The sequence below is a fragment of the Dromaius novaehollandiae genome, chromosome 5 (assembly GCF_036370855.1).
Source record: "Dromaius novaehollandiae isolate bDroNov1 chromosome 5, bDroNov1.hap1, whole genome shotgun sequence".
NCBI lineage: Eukaryota > Metazoa > Chordata > Aves > Casuariiformes > Dromaiidae > Dromaius > Dromaius novaehollandiae.
Window position 1 is genome coordinate 9,390,372 of NC_088102.1, and position 15,661 is coordinate 9,406,032.

A 15,661-nucleotide genomic window follows, 5' to 3' on the forward strand; every position below is an offset into this window, starting at 1 on the left:
TGTGCAGTTTCTTGGACTGTGCAATTTTGTATGTGTGCGTAAGCAAACCTGCTTGCCAGACCTCTTTTTAGGCACCCACTGTTTTCTGTGGGGATTTTACCATTTACTTTGTTCCTTTCTTTTTCTCTTGCAGTCAGCGCTTTGCTGCTTTCATGGTGCCTCCCTGCCAGCCCCACTCTTAAGTTCTTCCTTAGACGTGCTGCTCCTAGCAACCCCTCTTGTTTTCCTCATCCGGGCTTGTGCGATTTACTGTGCAGGGGAAGGGTCTTTCTTTTTTTTCATGTTTGGAGACTCTTTGTTTTTTTGAATATAGCCAGCTTGTATTTATACGCGGTCACATCATCTGGGTTGTAGATTAACCACGCAGCACTAAAACCAGCTTTTAAATTAATATTTACATTTTCATTCTATGCCTTAATTTTCTTTCTCCAAAGTAAACACACTGGCTGGATTATCTTTCTGTAGCTTACTTCACATACTCTTTGCTGCTTCTCTCCGTCCAGCTTCCTGAATAATTGGGGGTTGACTGTAGAAGCGGTTTGGGGCAAGAAATGCATTTTACACGTTTTTTGTTGTGTCGCACTGTGTTATAAATTTATACCTGACTGTGTAAATAATTTGTAATGTTACACAGCAGATTTATTTTCCTGAGGTCAGCGACACAAGTCGGGAGTGGGCCTAGCCTGCGCTCTTTGAGGACTATACTCTCCAAGGGCGTCATTTGCAGAAGGGCCGATCACTCGCTGAGTATTCAGCTGGGTGACACGATTTTGAAAATGTTTCTGTAAATGGCAGTGACTCTGAAGACAATTATTAAGGAAAGCTACAGCATTAATTTTGTAAAGACTGGATTGTATGTGCATTTGGGAGTCTGAAGTTTAACACAGCTTGCAGGCTTTGGACTCGTCCAGCCTGGCGGGCTGAGGCTCCAGAGTCAGTACCGAGCTGCCCTAGAGCCGCTCCCTAGGTGCTGGAGATAGAGGAGCAGAGAGGGAGATTCGGTGTCAGAGCCTAATTCAGGTCTCAGGTGAGCTAGAAAGCTGAATTTCTAACCTAGACATTTCAGGCGAAGCCATAAAATCAGGTAGGCTAAATGTCTGTCTGCTTTTTAATAGCTCTGCCTAGGTTATCATACAATGCAGAATCGATACCATTACCTTTCTCACAATTGTTAAGGCAAAGGAGCTCCATGCAATGAAAAGGGACTACTAGCGAAACCCGCTGACGTACCCGGGGAAGGAGTGCGGCAGTACATTTTGTCCTTTAACAATTAGGCATTTTAGAATATAATCCTATGAAATACAGACATGCAGTTGTGTGAAAGGAAAAGAAAAAAAATAAATGCACACACACCAAAATGCAGTCCTCCTTTTGCCCATCCATTCATCTGCATGTCAATAAAATGAGCATGTTATGAAAATGGCATTTGTGCTTACCAGTTTGGTTTAAGTGCTCTGTTTATTGATACACTCAAGTGTAGCCTGTGCTGTGCATGCTTCCTTTTTGCATGGACAAAATTGCAAACTTGGGAAACTTTGGAAACTTGCTCCATAGGGTTTTAACCTAAAAGCTCTGTTAGAGTTGTAAGAAATGAGTTTTCTACGAAAGAATTGGTTTTGGTTATTGTTTTCTAATCCTGTTATTTCAGTGTAGCTGGGAACAGAAATGTTTACTTTAAACAATTATTGTTGTCAGTTTTATTTAATTGCTAGCGTGGGTAATGTTTGTAAAGCAGCACAGATTTAATTGTGGTAAGTCATAATGAGAAATTCACTTGCTGTATGAAAGTATGGAAAGGCGATTTTTTGATTTGGTTTGAACTGGAAAATGAAAACCCGGGTTTGGGGTCAGTCAAATGCTGTCACTAGTTTTCCATCCTGGTATTACTCCACTTCTTTGTCAACCCACCCTTTCTTGTATCTCCGTGTGCTTATATCCTAAGTGCTTCTGCAAAGTTCCCATCTCTATGTGGCTTATACAGGACCATAACATTGAAATTATCACTATTTTGTTTGATACAGAATTTGAAAAAAATTCTATATAATATTCAGATTTTTTCTTCTTGGCTTTTCATTCAAATTTCTTATTAATCTTTGCTTTCTTGTTTGCAACCAGCTAAATTGCTGTTGTTAAATACAGAGAGGGACTTCATATTTTTATATTTTATATATTTAATGGATCTGTCAATAGTTTTTGTTAGTAATAGAAAGCATCCTGGTTTCAAATGCAAAAGGGAGTGTTTCACTAGTGGACAGCACAGCGTTCACTGATGTCACACATCTGCTGAATGGATTGCAGCCCTGTAAGTTTAAAATATAAGTAACAGTTTTGAGACTAATGTACGAAAACAAAAAAAATTCGAATACCAGACTTTCTGCCTCCTCCATGCTGTTCCTATGTGCTTATATATCCTAAATATGACAGGCTAAGGATTTTGCTGCAGTAGCAAGAAATGATCTGTCTGAGAGTCTGATTATTGTAGCTTCTGTCAGAAGTTAAAACTAAGGCAATATTTTTTAGAAGAGGGAACAGCTCTACTGTAAACTATGGTCGTTACTTTAAAAGATGTTCGCAATTATCAAAAGCTCTTGCACAGTTATTCCTGCGTGTCTGTATATAACTTTTCCAGACGGCAGTCTTGCTCCTGGGAAATGACAGCACTGAAATCCAAAGGGATTTTGCTGCATATAAATACTTCAGAATTGCTAGAATATATAAAACGTAGGCCTATCTAAGGACAAATGCATGTTTGTTTTGGTATTTTGGGTTTTAGGTTTCCGGTACTATTCATTTCATCGTGAACTTTTGTTTCCTGTGTTGCCGAGAATGAGATCATTATTGCTGTGATTCATTGTGCTTTCACATTATCCACAGATTACTAGATTATAAAGGCAGAAAAGGGAGTGTTTTGACCTCTTGCATCACATTGGTCAAAGGAGCCTCTTGAATTCAATCTTCTGAAGTAAAGCTTTTAGATTCATCTCACTTTGATTTTAAAATTACCAGTGATGGGTAAGCAGTTGCATACCGTGGTGAGGCTGGTTAAAAAATAAACAGTGAAAGAAAAGCAGCTGAAACGGCTGAAGTATGGAGACTTGTTTTCTTTTCACTCGGGTCCATTTATAACCTAAGCTCCTTTGTGTTTATATTCTGTTATTTTGTGTGTGTATATCTGCGGTATCAGTAGCTTTCTCTCCCTTTGAGAGCTTTTCCATGTGCTGGCATTCAGTGCATGTAAAAGTATTATTGTTTTCTTCCTGCTTCAAAGGAAACATTTATCTTACGATTATATAATTTGAAAATACATATTAAGTATTATCGGCTGTTTTCAGTTGTTGTCGTATGTTCTCTTGCGCTGTTCCAGCTCTGAAAAGGAGCTGGAAAACAACTGCCTGTTTTTACAACTACTTCCTGCTGATAACTGGGCTCGCAGTGTGTGCAGCAAGGGCTGTCCCGCGCCACGCCGTGACTCAAGTTTCCCCTCCGCTCTTGCCTCGCTCCGGCAGCTACGCAGCTAATCGCAGAGTGCCATGGCTGGAGGCTGCTGTAAATGAAATCCAGAAATGCCACATTTTTTACCGTGACCTTTGCTTGCAATTTCAGTGGACACTTGAACTAACTTCTCCAAGGAGCAAAGCGACCGTGGCTTAAGCATCTATAGTATAGCTCTAGATTGCTGCAAAGCTAGCTGAGCCCTGCGAGTGAGTTTCCCAGCTTATTAGCTCTGATATTTTGTTCCTGCAGCTGCATGCAGTGTGTTCCCGGCTTCTCCTTACTTGGACAAAAGATTGGGTTTTTTATTTTTATTTTTATTTTTTTTAAGTAATGAAGCCTGAGCACTCCTAAGGTGGTGTTAAGTGTAGGTCTTCCACCAGGATATTTTTAACAGTTTGATGAAGATGAAGAATACTTCAGTGTACAGATTTGATGGCTTGAGCTGAAATGCCTAGGCTAGAAATCTAGCGCTCTGGCTCACCTAGCACCTGAATGGGGCTCTGATGCCGGTTTTCCCTGCCTCTCTGCTCCTCTGTCTCCAGGGCCTATGGAGCAACTCCAGGGCAGCTTCAGTACTGCTCTGTTTAGGTTTCTCATCACTATTTTTTCTTATGGATATATATATATATTTTTAAAGAAATTTCCTTACTGAATTAAATTTTAAGATTAATGTTTTGTGTAATATTTTCTATAATGGATTTTGATTTTTTTCAGAGAATTACTGAGATTTCCCCTAATTAATACGCTACAACACTGTGTTTTTAACGCTAAAATTCACTTTCACCTAATAATTTTAACATAATACGATGTACTGAATCTTGAAACAAATTTGGAGTACTAAATTCATGCAATTTTAAATGCAAACTAAGGATAGAAGTGCTCAAGGATAAAACTTCTTAGTGAGACAAATGTTTATATATAAACTGATTACATTATCTGAATTATTCCTCTTCCACAGCTGATAATATCTAGGGAAAATCTGTGGTGTGTTAGTTTGGTATACTTTAAAAAGTGTATACACTGACACTTACATTACCAGAAGGTACCAAATTATGGTGAGGTAACTTGCAGCTATTTCTGTGCTTCTCGATACTGGATTTCTTGAAACATTGCTATATCAAAACACACGTCTGCCCTCCCATAGATGTGTTCTCTGTCTGTCTGTCTTTCACGTTTTACTTTGACACTCCTTTTAATGGTAAAACCGGAGCTCTTTTACAGCCTGTGAGCCACACCTGGCTTGCTGATATCAAAGCCAGCATGTGATCACTGCTTTGGCATCAGTGAGACAGCCACCTTTGTCCTTGAAGCTTGCTGCTTTTTTTTTCCTTCTTCTTCGATATTATTAAGACAATGTATTTATACATGTGCTTAATCCCAGTAAAATCTAATGGAAAATTGTAATGATTGGGGCTTGTTGGATCCTGGTGTCCTGAGCGTAGGAGGCAGATGATGCTATACGTTTCTTAGATGAAGCGCAAGAGCGCTCTGTCTCATTACTATTCTTGTTATTTACTATTATTGGGTCTTTTTTAGAGTGCAGTATGTAGTGGGTAGCTGCAAGGCACTCGGGGTGTTGGCCTGTCCTTGGAGACCGTCATCCGACGTGCACAACCCGTGCTGTGCTGGCGGGATTTCCCCCGGAGCGGGCCCGATGCTCCCTGCTAGCACCCAGCACCCAGCCCGCACCTCACTGCTGCCGTGTTTCAGTTAAACCCCGCTTATTGCTTCCTTTTTGGGGGTGGTAATAAAATTAAGAAATGCTGTCAGATCATCATCATATTCCTTGACTACTTCACAGACATGTTACTCGACCTCAGTGACCTTCTTCAGGTATTGTATCTATTTTTATTTGCGACTTTTGTTGAATTGTTAAACTTTAAGATTAATTGCAAGCAAAGAGCTGTCAGTACGCGCTATTTGGGGTGCTTTAACTTATATCAAAAAATTCTGAATGGGAAAAACACTGGGTTTGTAAAGCAGGATAATTGTTAAGCAAAATTAAACATCAGATATTTTTGTTTGTAATGTTACAAATAATGCATCAGCGGTTAGTGTGATCCTTCCATCGGGGTCATTGCAATGGCACAGGGTCAGATGTTACACGTTTTTAAAATAACAGTTGTTGAAGACAGAAATAACTTTTTTTGGTAGGTAACACTGTGTAAACGGATTAGTGTGCTAGAGAGACATGCTCTGTAATGTGTATTTTAGGAGAAATGTGTTCTTGCTCTGTATGTAGAAATAGAAAGCTCTTATTGACGTAAGCTGTCTTACTCTCCTTCTCCATGTTAAAACTGTTTTACATACAATGTGGTAGGTTAGTTGTATCTATTTTTGTCTTCCCAGCTGTCTTTGTAAATGGCATCCCTCTGAAGCCTATTTATTGCTTAAAGCAATCTGCTGAAATTGCGGTAACCAAATGAATCTTCAACTCTTAAAATTACCAACTTTTTTTTTTATTTCTTCCAAATTCTCACTGAATTAATATTGATTATTTATAATGAAATATTGCCTGTGTAGAATGGGCAATTAAACACTGGTGATTTTTCATACCAGCTGTTATGAAATAGGATAATCACAGCAATGTGAAGACTGTTCACAGCATATGAAGAATCAGAGGTATTGTATCTGTGGGGGAGAAGGGGCAGAAAGTCACTTTTTTTTTTTTTCTTTTTTACTATATGTGCCAGCCAAAAAAGGTGGTGAGATGGGGCATAGGAGGAGCAGAAGGTTAAAGAGGGGTAACTGAAGAGATGGGAGAGCCAGAAATATATTAGTAATATGGAAATAATCATTTCTGGAAAGGGGAAAAAGTGGCAACACATTTTAAATATTAACTGTCTGTAATTTCCGATGGCCTCCATTTTCTAGCTGCTTCAAAGATGGATCTGAGTAAACAAGATCTTAAATGTCATTATTATCTTTAGTGAGCCAGAAGCAAAGGTCCTTTTTAAGGATGCATGAAAGAGCTTTTTAGGTCTTCTCTTGATTTTCTTTTTTTTGTTTGTTTTGTTTTCCTCTGGAGCTTGTTTAAAAAAAAAAAAAAAATCCTCCCCAGCTCCCCTAATCAACTATACACCTGGCTAAAATGCGGTTAAGCTGCCTGCAAAGGGCTTCCTAGGTGGTTCTTAGCTTTTGCTACTTCAGTTCCCTTTGCAGCTCATGGCAAAACAGTTGCTACCCGTGCAGAAAGCTTTGGTAGATTTTGCTTTAGATCAGTCTTTGTTCAAAGATTGCATGCCTAGGAAAGAAAAGGAATTCATTTGCTATACCGTGCTATTACCTTGAAGTATCTTTTTCAAGGACAGCTCTCTGAAGCTGGGATAAGGCTGTCATTAAAGAAAAAGAAAGTAGTAGCAGTGGTATTATCTGTCCAAAATATTAACTTTTTTTGACTTGTGTATACAAAATATGTGTTGCTAGTCCAGGTAATTGTTTTTCTCGGTCACAAATGAGAAAGATGTTAATTTCCTGCCAGGAAAAAATGACATTTGAAAGTCTAAAAACCCCCGAGTTACTGCTGAGTATCACTAACTCTGGCTTAAGGAGCTACTAGCAAATCACGTTTTTCTGTAGAATTTTCTGCTTGCGGCAGCTCTGCTGCTGCTGGAGGTGGGATTTTCTGGAGAGTGTTGCTAAGTAAAGCTTTATTCAGTGTCTTCCTAGAGGCTGCTGAGAAAATTACTGAACACCTCAGAGTATATTCCAGTACATTGGGGGGGGGAGGGAGGGAGGCACAACAGCCTTTCATGTATCTGTTCATCTGATAGAAAAACAAAAGTAAGCCTCTTAACTCCAGCTACCAACAAAAAGGATAAATGAAAGCCAGTGGAAAAGGCCATCCATTGCTTCCTTTAGCATCTTGCAGCAGGGGCAATAAATGCTGTGCCATGCTGCTCCCTCTGCATCGGTGACCGCTGACCAGGGACTGGGAGAGCTGAGACTCTCTGTAGCTCATGACCTCAAAGTTGGGTAGCTAAAAGTGAGGCTGATATGGAGAAGGCTAGAGCCTGGTGTTGCCTGCAAGTTGTTTTTTTACTCATTACCTATGATACATGTGTTCTTCCTCTCTTATTACTGGGTTTAGCTTTTCAAAACAAAAAAAGAGGGATGGATCTTAAGTGTGGTCTCCTAGGCTCTGGTCTATGCCTCTTATACAATGTCTTTTCCTGTCTTTATAAAGCTGCTTTAGGATTTGGCCCCCATTCTCCATACAAAAATTAAAAAGCCTTCCTATACAATATAGCATGCTTTTAGCGTAGCATTATGCTGCTAAAAATTATCAACAAAGGGGCTAGTTTAATTTTCATTGTTAATGGACAATCTATGGTTAAGAAGTCATTATCAGCTTTCCTCCTGTAGAGATGGCTGAGATGTGGGAGTCTGGCTTGTTCTACTGGAGAACAATAATTATGTTTCGTTCTAGTTTTTGGGACTTCAAAATTGGTGCTAGCTTGGAATAAAACAAAATGACCGGGTTTTTTTGGTACTGGAAAGGCTTGGGGGGCAGCACTTCCAATTTTTTCGTATTTTAATCTCCCCTCTTCTCTCCAGGTGAAATATATCCTCTGTCCTGGGAACTTCTCTTGGAAGTGTTGTCAGAGTCAATATGCCTCTGATGCATTTAGACTTTGAAGTGAAAATGTACAGACCACTTCTGCAAATCAGGCTCTTTCCTGGTACAGCGTGAAGGATCATGCTGCATGTTGATCGAGTTGGAAGCATGATCAGTCATTTCTCTCTCTCTGGGAGAGTACTCGTTTGTATTTTCAGATACTGCATTTTACTTGCAAATATAGTCTTTAGAGAGGTCTATAATCAAGCCTTTTGTTTCCTTTTTTGTTACTCCAATCTAACTGACAGGCCTTGCTTGTTTAGGAGAGTTGAGAAGCTTGTCCAGCCTCGGCCCAACTTTTGCACAGCTTTGGTTTGCTCATCTGTTTCAGAGCACCTTCATTCCTTCCACCTGGAGAATGACTTGGCTAAAATTTTGATCTCAATGTGGTAAAATATTGCCTTTCTAATAGTGGGAAATGCCAGTTTGTGTGTGTGTGTGTGTGTGTCTTTTTAATCTTGCTGTCATCTCTAGTGTTACAGTCTTTGCAATGTGGTCATAAAAGACTTCGGGAAGAGATGTTGGCCATGCTTTGATCTCTGATTTTTGCACAATAGAATATCATTTTTATTGTGCCTTCAATGTGTCCTGCTGTTAAATAAGGCTAATGCTTACTGAAAAGATGTTAGAGAGAACCAGGCTCTTTATAGCAATGTGAGGCAGGAGGATGAGCAGCAACGGACATAAATTGAAATGAGAGACATCAAGAAAAGGTTTTTCACCACGAGAACGGTCAAGCATTGGAACTGGTTGCTTAGAAAGGTTTTGAAGTCTCTATCCTTGGAAGTTTTCAAGACCCCGAGCAACCTAGTCTGATCTCATAGCTAACCCTGCTTTGAGCAGGAGGCTGGGCTAGAGACCTCTCTTCCAACCTGAATTGTCCTTCAATTCTAGGGTGTACAAGAAGTGAAAATTAATAAATGGGTCTAGATTTTTCTCAGTTTCTCTTCCACTTCAAAACTTTACTCTCGAGCCCCTATTTCCTTCTCTTGAGGTTGTCCAGTGAAGTAACAGTGTCTTCTTGTCCAGAAGCATCTTCATTGTGAGCTGTTTTTGGAAACTTGTAGATTTTGAAGCAGCATTGGCCTCCCTGATTCCTCTACATTTGCCACAAATTATTCTTTTACTTTCTTGCATAATTGGTATTACACGGCTTACCGTACAGCTGTGGTGTTGGAGGAAGAATATGAGGACGACAGCATATGTGATTAGCAGACGCAGACTCTCCCATAGGAGGCCCCAGACTGAAGGCAATGCTTTGCAGCATAGCTTGAGAGCAAGCTGCTTAATTTGGATTGGGGTCTCTTCTTGAACTGCAGTCTGACAAGCCGGGTTTGATACGTGCTTGTAGTCTCATGCATTGCTTGTCTTTTGGGGTTAAATGAAATGTTCTGGTTGTGGTATGGACCAAAAAAAAGAAGCTTCAGCTTATTGTGTGGAGAAGGGTAGAATAGAATAATTTTTAAAGATGATACTCATTTGCTTTGGTTTTTAATACTCTTTGTTCATTTAAAGATATTAACATGTTGACTGCATTTGCCTTTATTGCCCCTATGCAAATTTGTATGTTGATTGAGTTAATATAAACAACCTGGTTGGGACCTTCAGGCATTACTATAGTAGAAATGTTAATAATGAATCAAATAACCACAGGTGCCTCTTTCCCCAGCAACAGACACTCTCCTTAAAAACTCATTTGCTTTTCATGCTTGCTTAATTATTTAGGCAAGCAGCCATGGATGTTTCGCAGTGTGAATTCGCAGCGAGCTCCAACTGCCCAGGCTTCGTCTTTCCGAGAGACGGAAGACCTTAACCACTGCCAGCCTCTGCAGCCCTTTTGCAGGATGCCACCCCGTGATCTTGCAAAGCCTTTTTGAAAATTGCTCCTAGGGAAAGGGTGCTTGTTTATGAAGTTAGGGAACTTACTGAACGTTTTTGCTTGAGCCTGCTTATGGCATTATTGACTGTGGCTGTCGGGAAGTTAAAGTGATCTGGTAACGGTATGAATGTGTGACTCTGTGTTTTCCAAAGAGTTTTTAATTCTGGAGTACGTTAGATTGCTCAACAGTTGAATTCCCTGGTTGCTAGAATGTGGAGGTATTTATTATTATTTGGGAAAGTGGAAGTATACTGGTGTTTGTGACCACATCTGGTATGATGTGGAAGAAAATTGCAGAAGTTATGAAAGGGGAGAAGTGATTGAAGAGAAGAAAGTGCCCCCCCCATGGGAGTGTCCCTTTACAGTCGGCATCTGATGACTGACGGATGTGAAATGAAATGACTGTGCCTCTGAAAAATAATTTACTGTGAAGGGCACAGAGTATAAGAAGTAGGAGGATATTTCTACAAAAGATGTAACTAAATAATTTAAAGCCATCTCTTCTGCAATGGCTGCTTTTAACTAAAATAAAGTGTACCTGTCACATGAGCAGAAATTAGCTGTCAGTAAAGGGCAATGTCTTGCAGAATCTTAACTTCCCCTGTAAAAACTTAAGGGTAAAAATGGCTTGTTTTGCTGTGCTTTGGTAAGCATGTACTTTTTCTCTGAAAGATGTCTTCCTGCTGGAGAGTCTTCATTGAAAAAGAAAAGCAAGAACCTCAGAGTGGCAGGTCCATATGTTTATAAATGGATTGCTTTAAGTGGGGGCTGAATATAAAATACTGTGGGAAAAGCTATCGGGGTGTGCAGAGAGCTTTAAACACCCCCTCTGAAAGAGGGTGATGCCACTCTTCAGTGTATTGGATATTGATGCTCAAGCCTAGGGATTGCTTGAAGTTTAGGAAATTTTAAAATCTGTCAAAATGTGCCAGCAGTGCAAGAGAGCACAGGTCTCGTGAAAGCCTGTAAGACTGATGTTACACTTTGGCAATTGTACTTTGGGAGAATTTGGGAAAATACTGGTTTTTCAATGATCCTTGTAAATGAAGAAGTAGAGGAAAGAGACAGAAGTTTATGTGGTCAGCTTTAAAGTTGCACCAATTCAAGTCTAAGCCAGAGACATTCTTTTAGAAGGGCATTTTTGTTTATTTACCATACTGAAGACTCGTATAAAACTAGGTTTTATGTATGCAAATGTCACATGGTTCTAAAATTGGAGGGCTAAGCTTTCTATGGATTGGAGGATATGAATTTTCATAAGAAGTTCTTAATGAAGGAAGGACTAGAAATTAAAATAGGCCTCTAAATTAATTCTTTTAATTTTCTAAGCTTAGTAGAATGCAAAAAGCATAAATACAAATGATGAGACTAAAGATATCTATGGTTATTTATCAGTGATAAATGTCATTGTATATTGCACACACAGGATGTGTATGTGCGATAGTTCAAATTGGTGACAGTGACATCGAGTTTTAGTGGAAGGGCCTTTTTCCACTAAACCAGTTCCTAAACATCCTGCTTCAGCAGTGCAGCACTGTTCCTGGTTTCTGGCTGCGCTTTATGCCGTCTCTAAGCTCTTGTTTATGAGGAATGCCCCAGGAACTGTGAGCATTTGATAACTTTTCAAGATGAGAAATATATTCTTTTAGCATGCCTGAAGTATCTCTTAGTACAAATTTGCCAGGAAAACTGGAACCACTTAAATATTCCTTGTTCTTTTTGTGATTTTTACACTGGGATTAAAAATACATGACCTTTATGAAGGAAACTATATAGCACGTAATCCACTGCGTGTCATACTTCCTTTCTAAATTGGTAGTAACCAGACACTGCAAGCAACTTGCACTTGTGATCAAAAAAAAAAAGCCCTTTGTGCCATTTCTGTTTGAATTTATTGTTTTGTATAAACAGACTGCCTACACCTTGAAGTCAGTCGTAAAGCTCTGATGATGTGGGTGAAGTGGAAAAGCAGGTTACATTTAAGCATGTTACTTCTCAAATAGACCATGGATCTAGAGGCTTTTAAACCAAGGATAGGAAGATAAAAATCGGTCATAGGGCAATTCTATAATGCATTTGTCTCTGCTTTAGATTTAATTCAACTCCCACTTTGATTGTTAGAACATCACTTTAAAAAAGTGCTTCCTTGTGTCTCTTTGCATATGTTTGTTCTTTGAGTGCACTTACGGAAATTTTGCTTGGGAGGAGTTTCTTATAGAGTGACATGGTTAGATGGGGGCACACATGAAATATTTGGATATCCTGGCAAAAAAGCAGGAGGGAGGAATACTGGTCTGAATTGGAGGGTTTTTTTTGTTTGTTTTTGGTTTTTTTTGTAGACTAAAATGAAAGTTTGTGAAGCCTCTGATGGAAAGATCACATGTGCTTGGCTCTATTGAAGTAACTTTATTGATTTGTGCAGTGAAATCCTTCTTGCAGAAAAAGATCTAAGTGATGAAGTTTAAGATTTATAGCAACTGGGCTAGCCAACTAAGGAGGCCGGAACGACAGCCAAAAACCCCACTCTTTATGTTAATATTTTTAAACAAAGGTCAAAGCAAACCACCCCAAACTTGCAGTGAATCTAGAACATCTAAAGCCAACTGAAACACTGCAGATATTTTGCTTTAGTAATGTCTGTTTTATCTCTGTGCCTCATGGAAAGTCACATGCTCTCAAACTCCTATAGGAAATGTTGGATTAAGCAGATGTTTGTTTTTCTGTATAAATTTCAATGACTTAATAGCTGCGAAATACGCCCCTTGTTCAAAGGGTATATTTTTGATCACTTCCTTTCCACAGGAGAATATTTTGATCTCATCTGACATTTTTTTTGGGGGGGGGGGGGCGGGAGATAGTAAAATTTAAGATTGTAATTTTGTATTTTCTAGGCCAGTCTCACCATTGGTCAGTCAAAGTGTGGAAGATATTTAATGCTTTCCACTACATTACAGAGTGGATTAACGTCACCTACACTTGGCTGAACACTCACTTTCAGTTTATAAGATAATTCTGAAGACTTCTTCCAAGTTCTGTTTTTGTCTGAGTTTGCATAAAGAAAAATTCATGTTAAAATTTTTCACGTAAAAATTCTAAGTGCAAGACTAGGTGAAAACGTGTCAGTATTTTCACTAGCTTGGTAGGAGCATCTGCACATTTGGGAGGAGAATGTGCTTTTAAACTAATGTTTTTAAAGCACTTTTGTGAAAATGGAATACAAACCTGTTGCTGGGTATTATATTTCCATAGGCTGGAAGCATAATCAACAACTCCGTTGTGTGATTGACTGCTTTGTAAACACCTTTGTTATCCAGGCATAGGAAAGAGAGGCAGTTCTGTTGCATAAAAGCAATAGAGTATATGCTATCTTAAGGAAAAAAAACCCTATTTGTTTGCAGTGTAGGAGGCTGGAGTTTTTTATACCGTCTGACTTTGACCTTTATTTATGCCTTGGGGCAGCAAGGTGTGCATGGAGCTTCGTGGGAACATTCAGGGCTCATCAGGAACTGAAATAAACCCTGCCTTGCTTGCTGGCTGCAAAAACACATCTTAAAATAGTGAAATAAAACATCTTCAGACTTTAAAATACAACTGTAGTTGCCCATGCCATAAATTACGAAGCAGAGTATGGAGAGTAACTCCTCCGCAGCAGCAAAGGAGGGGACGGGAGCAGGGCCCTGGGCCTGGCTTTTTAGCAATCGGGTCTGAACTTAGTTTGTTTTGCTTTATTTCATTATGTATGGCAATGTCCAACCAATAAGAAATAGCAAAATATCCTTTGGGCACGAAGCACCACTCCTTGGTGGAAAATTTTGGTGTTTGGTTGTGCAATGCTTAATTATCCCACCTCACATGATTATACAGAGCTGAAATTTGCACTAACGTGATTATTTGCTCAGGTTTTGTTATGAGATAAATGACAGTTTATGTATATTGATGTTAAAGTCTATTAAATGCTTTAAGTATTAGGTGACAACTGAAAAGTTGTCCAAGTAATTAAGAACAACACAGTCCACTGAAGAGCGTAATGAACAATTTTTTTGTAATTCTTTTTAGTATAACTTGTGCTTTGATTCACAGTTCTACATTGAGCAGATTTTGACAAGCACCTGTATTATTCTGTACCTATGACTTGCAGTACTTTTTTTTAAAGCAGATTGCTTAAGATGTCAAAAGTAATTTTTCCTCTCCATGTAAATACTCTATTAAAATATTTGTGGTTTAAGATTTAAGTAATGCTTTTTGTCTTTTAATAGGTGAATGTCTATGTGCTGGGAAAAACTTTCCTTCTGTTGGCCAGAGAACTCTGCATAAATGCTCCAGCTATAGGTATTTTTTTTGAGTTGACTTTTGAATATTTGGGTATATTTTCTGCATGGTTACTTTTAAAAAACATATATATGTATGTATACATAGTATTGTGTCTTATATACTAAAGAGGTAACTTAAAGTGAAGCTATAATCAGTCTAGGCGTAGAAGTGGTGCCGACTGTAGGGACCTGTTCTTCTTTGTAGAAGACTCTCCAGGAGTTGGATGCAATTTTCTTTTACAGTTAATTCAGCTGCTTTTTCTGGGAGTAGTTCAAGCCATAATGAGACAATGGGCTAATGCATCACAAACTGGTGTTCTTCTACAAGTTTACACATGCCTGTCAAACTTCAGTTTGACAAAGATGCAGCATTAGATAAATGTTTGCCAAACTTAGTGTTTGTCTGTCACCTGTAGCTGAGATGATCAGTGCTTGAAATGCAAGTGGCTTGATGGAAAATGAGGAGCAACTTTTGCAAGTATGTTGATAACTTTTTAATTAATGTCATAATTGAAAAAATGCACTGTGATAGGAAGGCAGTTTTTACCATGTTAAAAGCTGGATTTGGTGCTAATAACCTAGGCAATAGCGCATACTCATCACATTTCAGTACTCTGCTAAACTTCGTAGCTTTTAGGCCAAGGGAATTCATGCCAATTCCAGTGAAAAGGGCAAGTTTATAGCGAGGTCTTGTGACTGTTACCCACCTCTGTTCAGGAATTTTTCTCCTGTATCTTTACCCACTCTCACTCCCACTCTCTCCTGTCTATATTGAGAAAATCGTGTGTCATTGTACTCAAGAACAACACGTGCACATACACACATCTTCACATTTTCTCAGTTGGTCACATAACTGCATTCCTGCTCTCTTAGTTTCCAGCAAGAGAACTTGCCTTGCACATACTGAGCACTGTCATACAGTATCCAGATAGTATGTGGCAGGGAACAGCAATCAGCCGTCATGGTGAGCTGGCTTACTTGCAGTAAAAAGCTGCCCTTATTTTCAAGACTTCAGTTCCCTGCCTATTTTTCATTGTCACTTTTTTTTTTTTCCCTTAAGTGAGAACAGCAAGAATTTCACTGCAGTTTAGTTTCAAGGTGAAAACTAATGATATACAACAGTGAGGAGAAAGCAGGCAACCTCCCCCTGCTCTCTCAATTAGATTAGAGGTACTGATTATGCATTGGGGGGAAGACACACACACAGTTTTAGACTGCTATTTGAGTACTCCTTCCAAGGTCATTGCATTTATAAAGAACACTTGGTATTTCCCATTGGATCATCCATAATGATTGTCAGATACTTCAGGAAAACACCTAGTTTTGCCACTCTTTGAGAAAATATGCTAGGTATAAAAT

The 15,661-nt window shown here is 39.1% G+C and overlaps 1 protein-coding gene across 2 annotated transcripts in view; it reads left to right on the forward strand.

The window, feature by feature from the left end:
• BRF1 (BRF1 RNA polymerase III transcription initiation factor subunit) overlaps positions 1 to 15,661 on the forward strand; it is a 172,658-nt gene that overhangs the window by 62,760 nt on the left and 94,237 nt on the right. For both annotated transcript variants that reach the window (XM_064511970.1, XM_064511971.1), the window contains 2 exons: positions 5,297 to 5,328; positions 14,249 to 14,321. In XM_064511970.1, the coding sequence (XP_064368040.1) occupies positions 5,297 to 5,328; positions 14,249 to 14,321 (105 nt within the window). The remainder of the gene's footprint in view (positions 1 to 5,296; positions 5,329 to 14,248; positions 14,322 to 15,661) is intronic.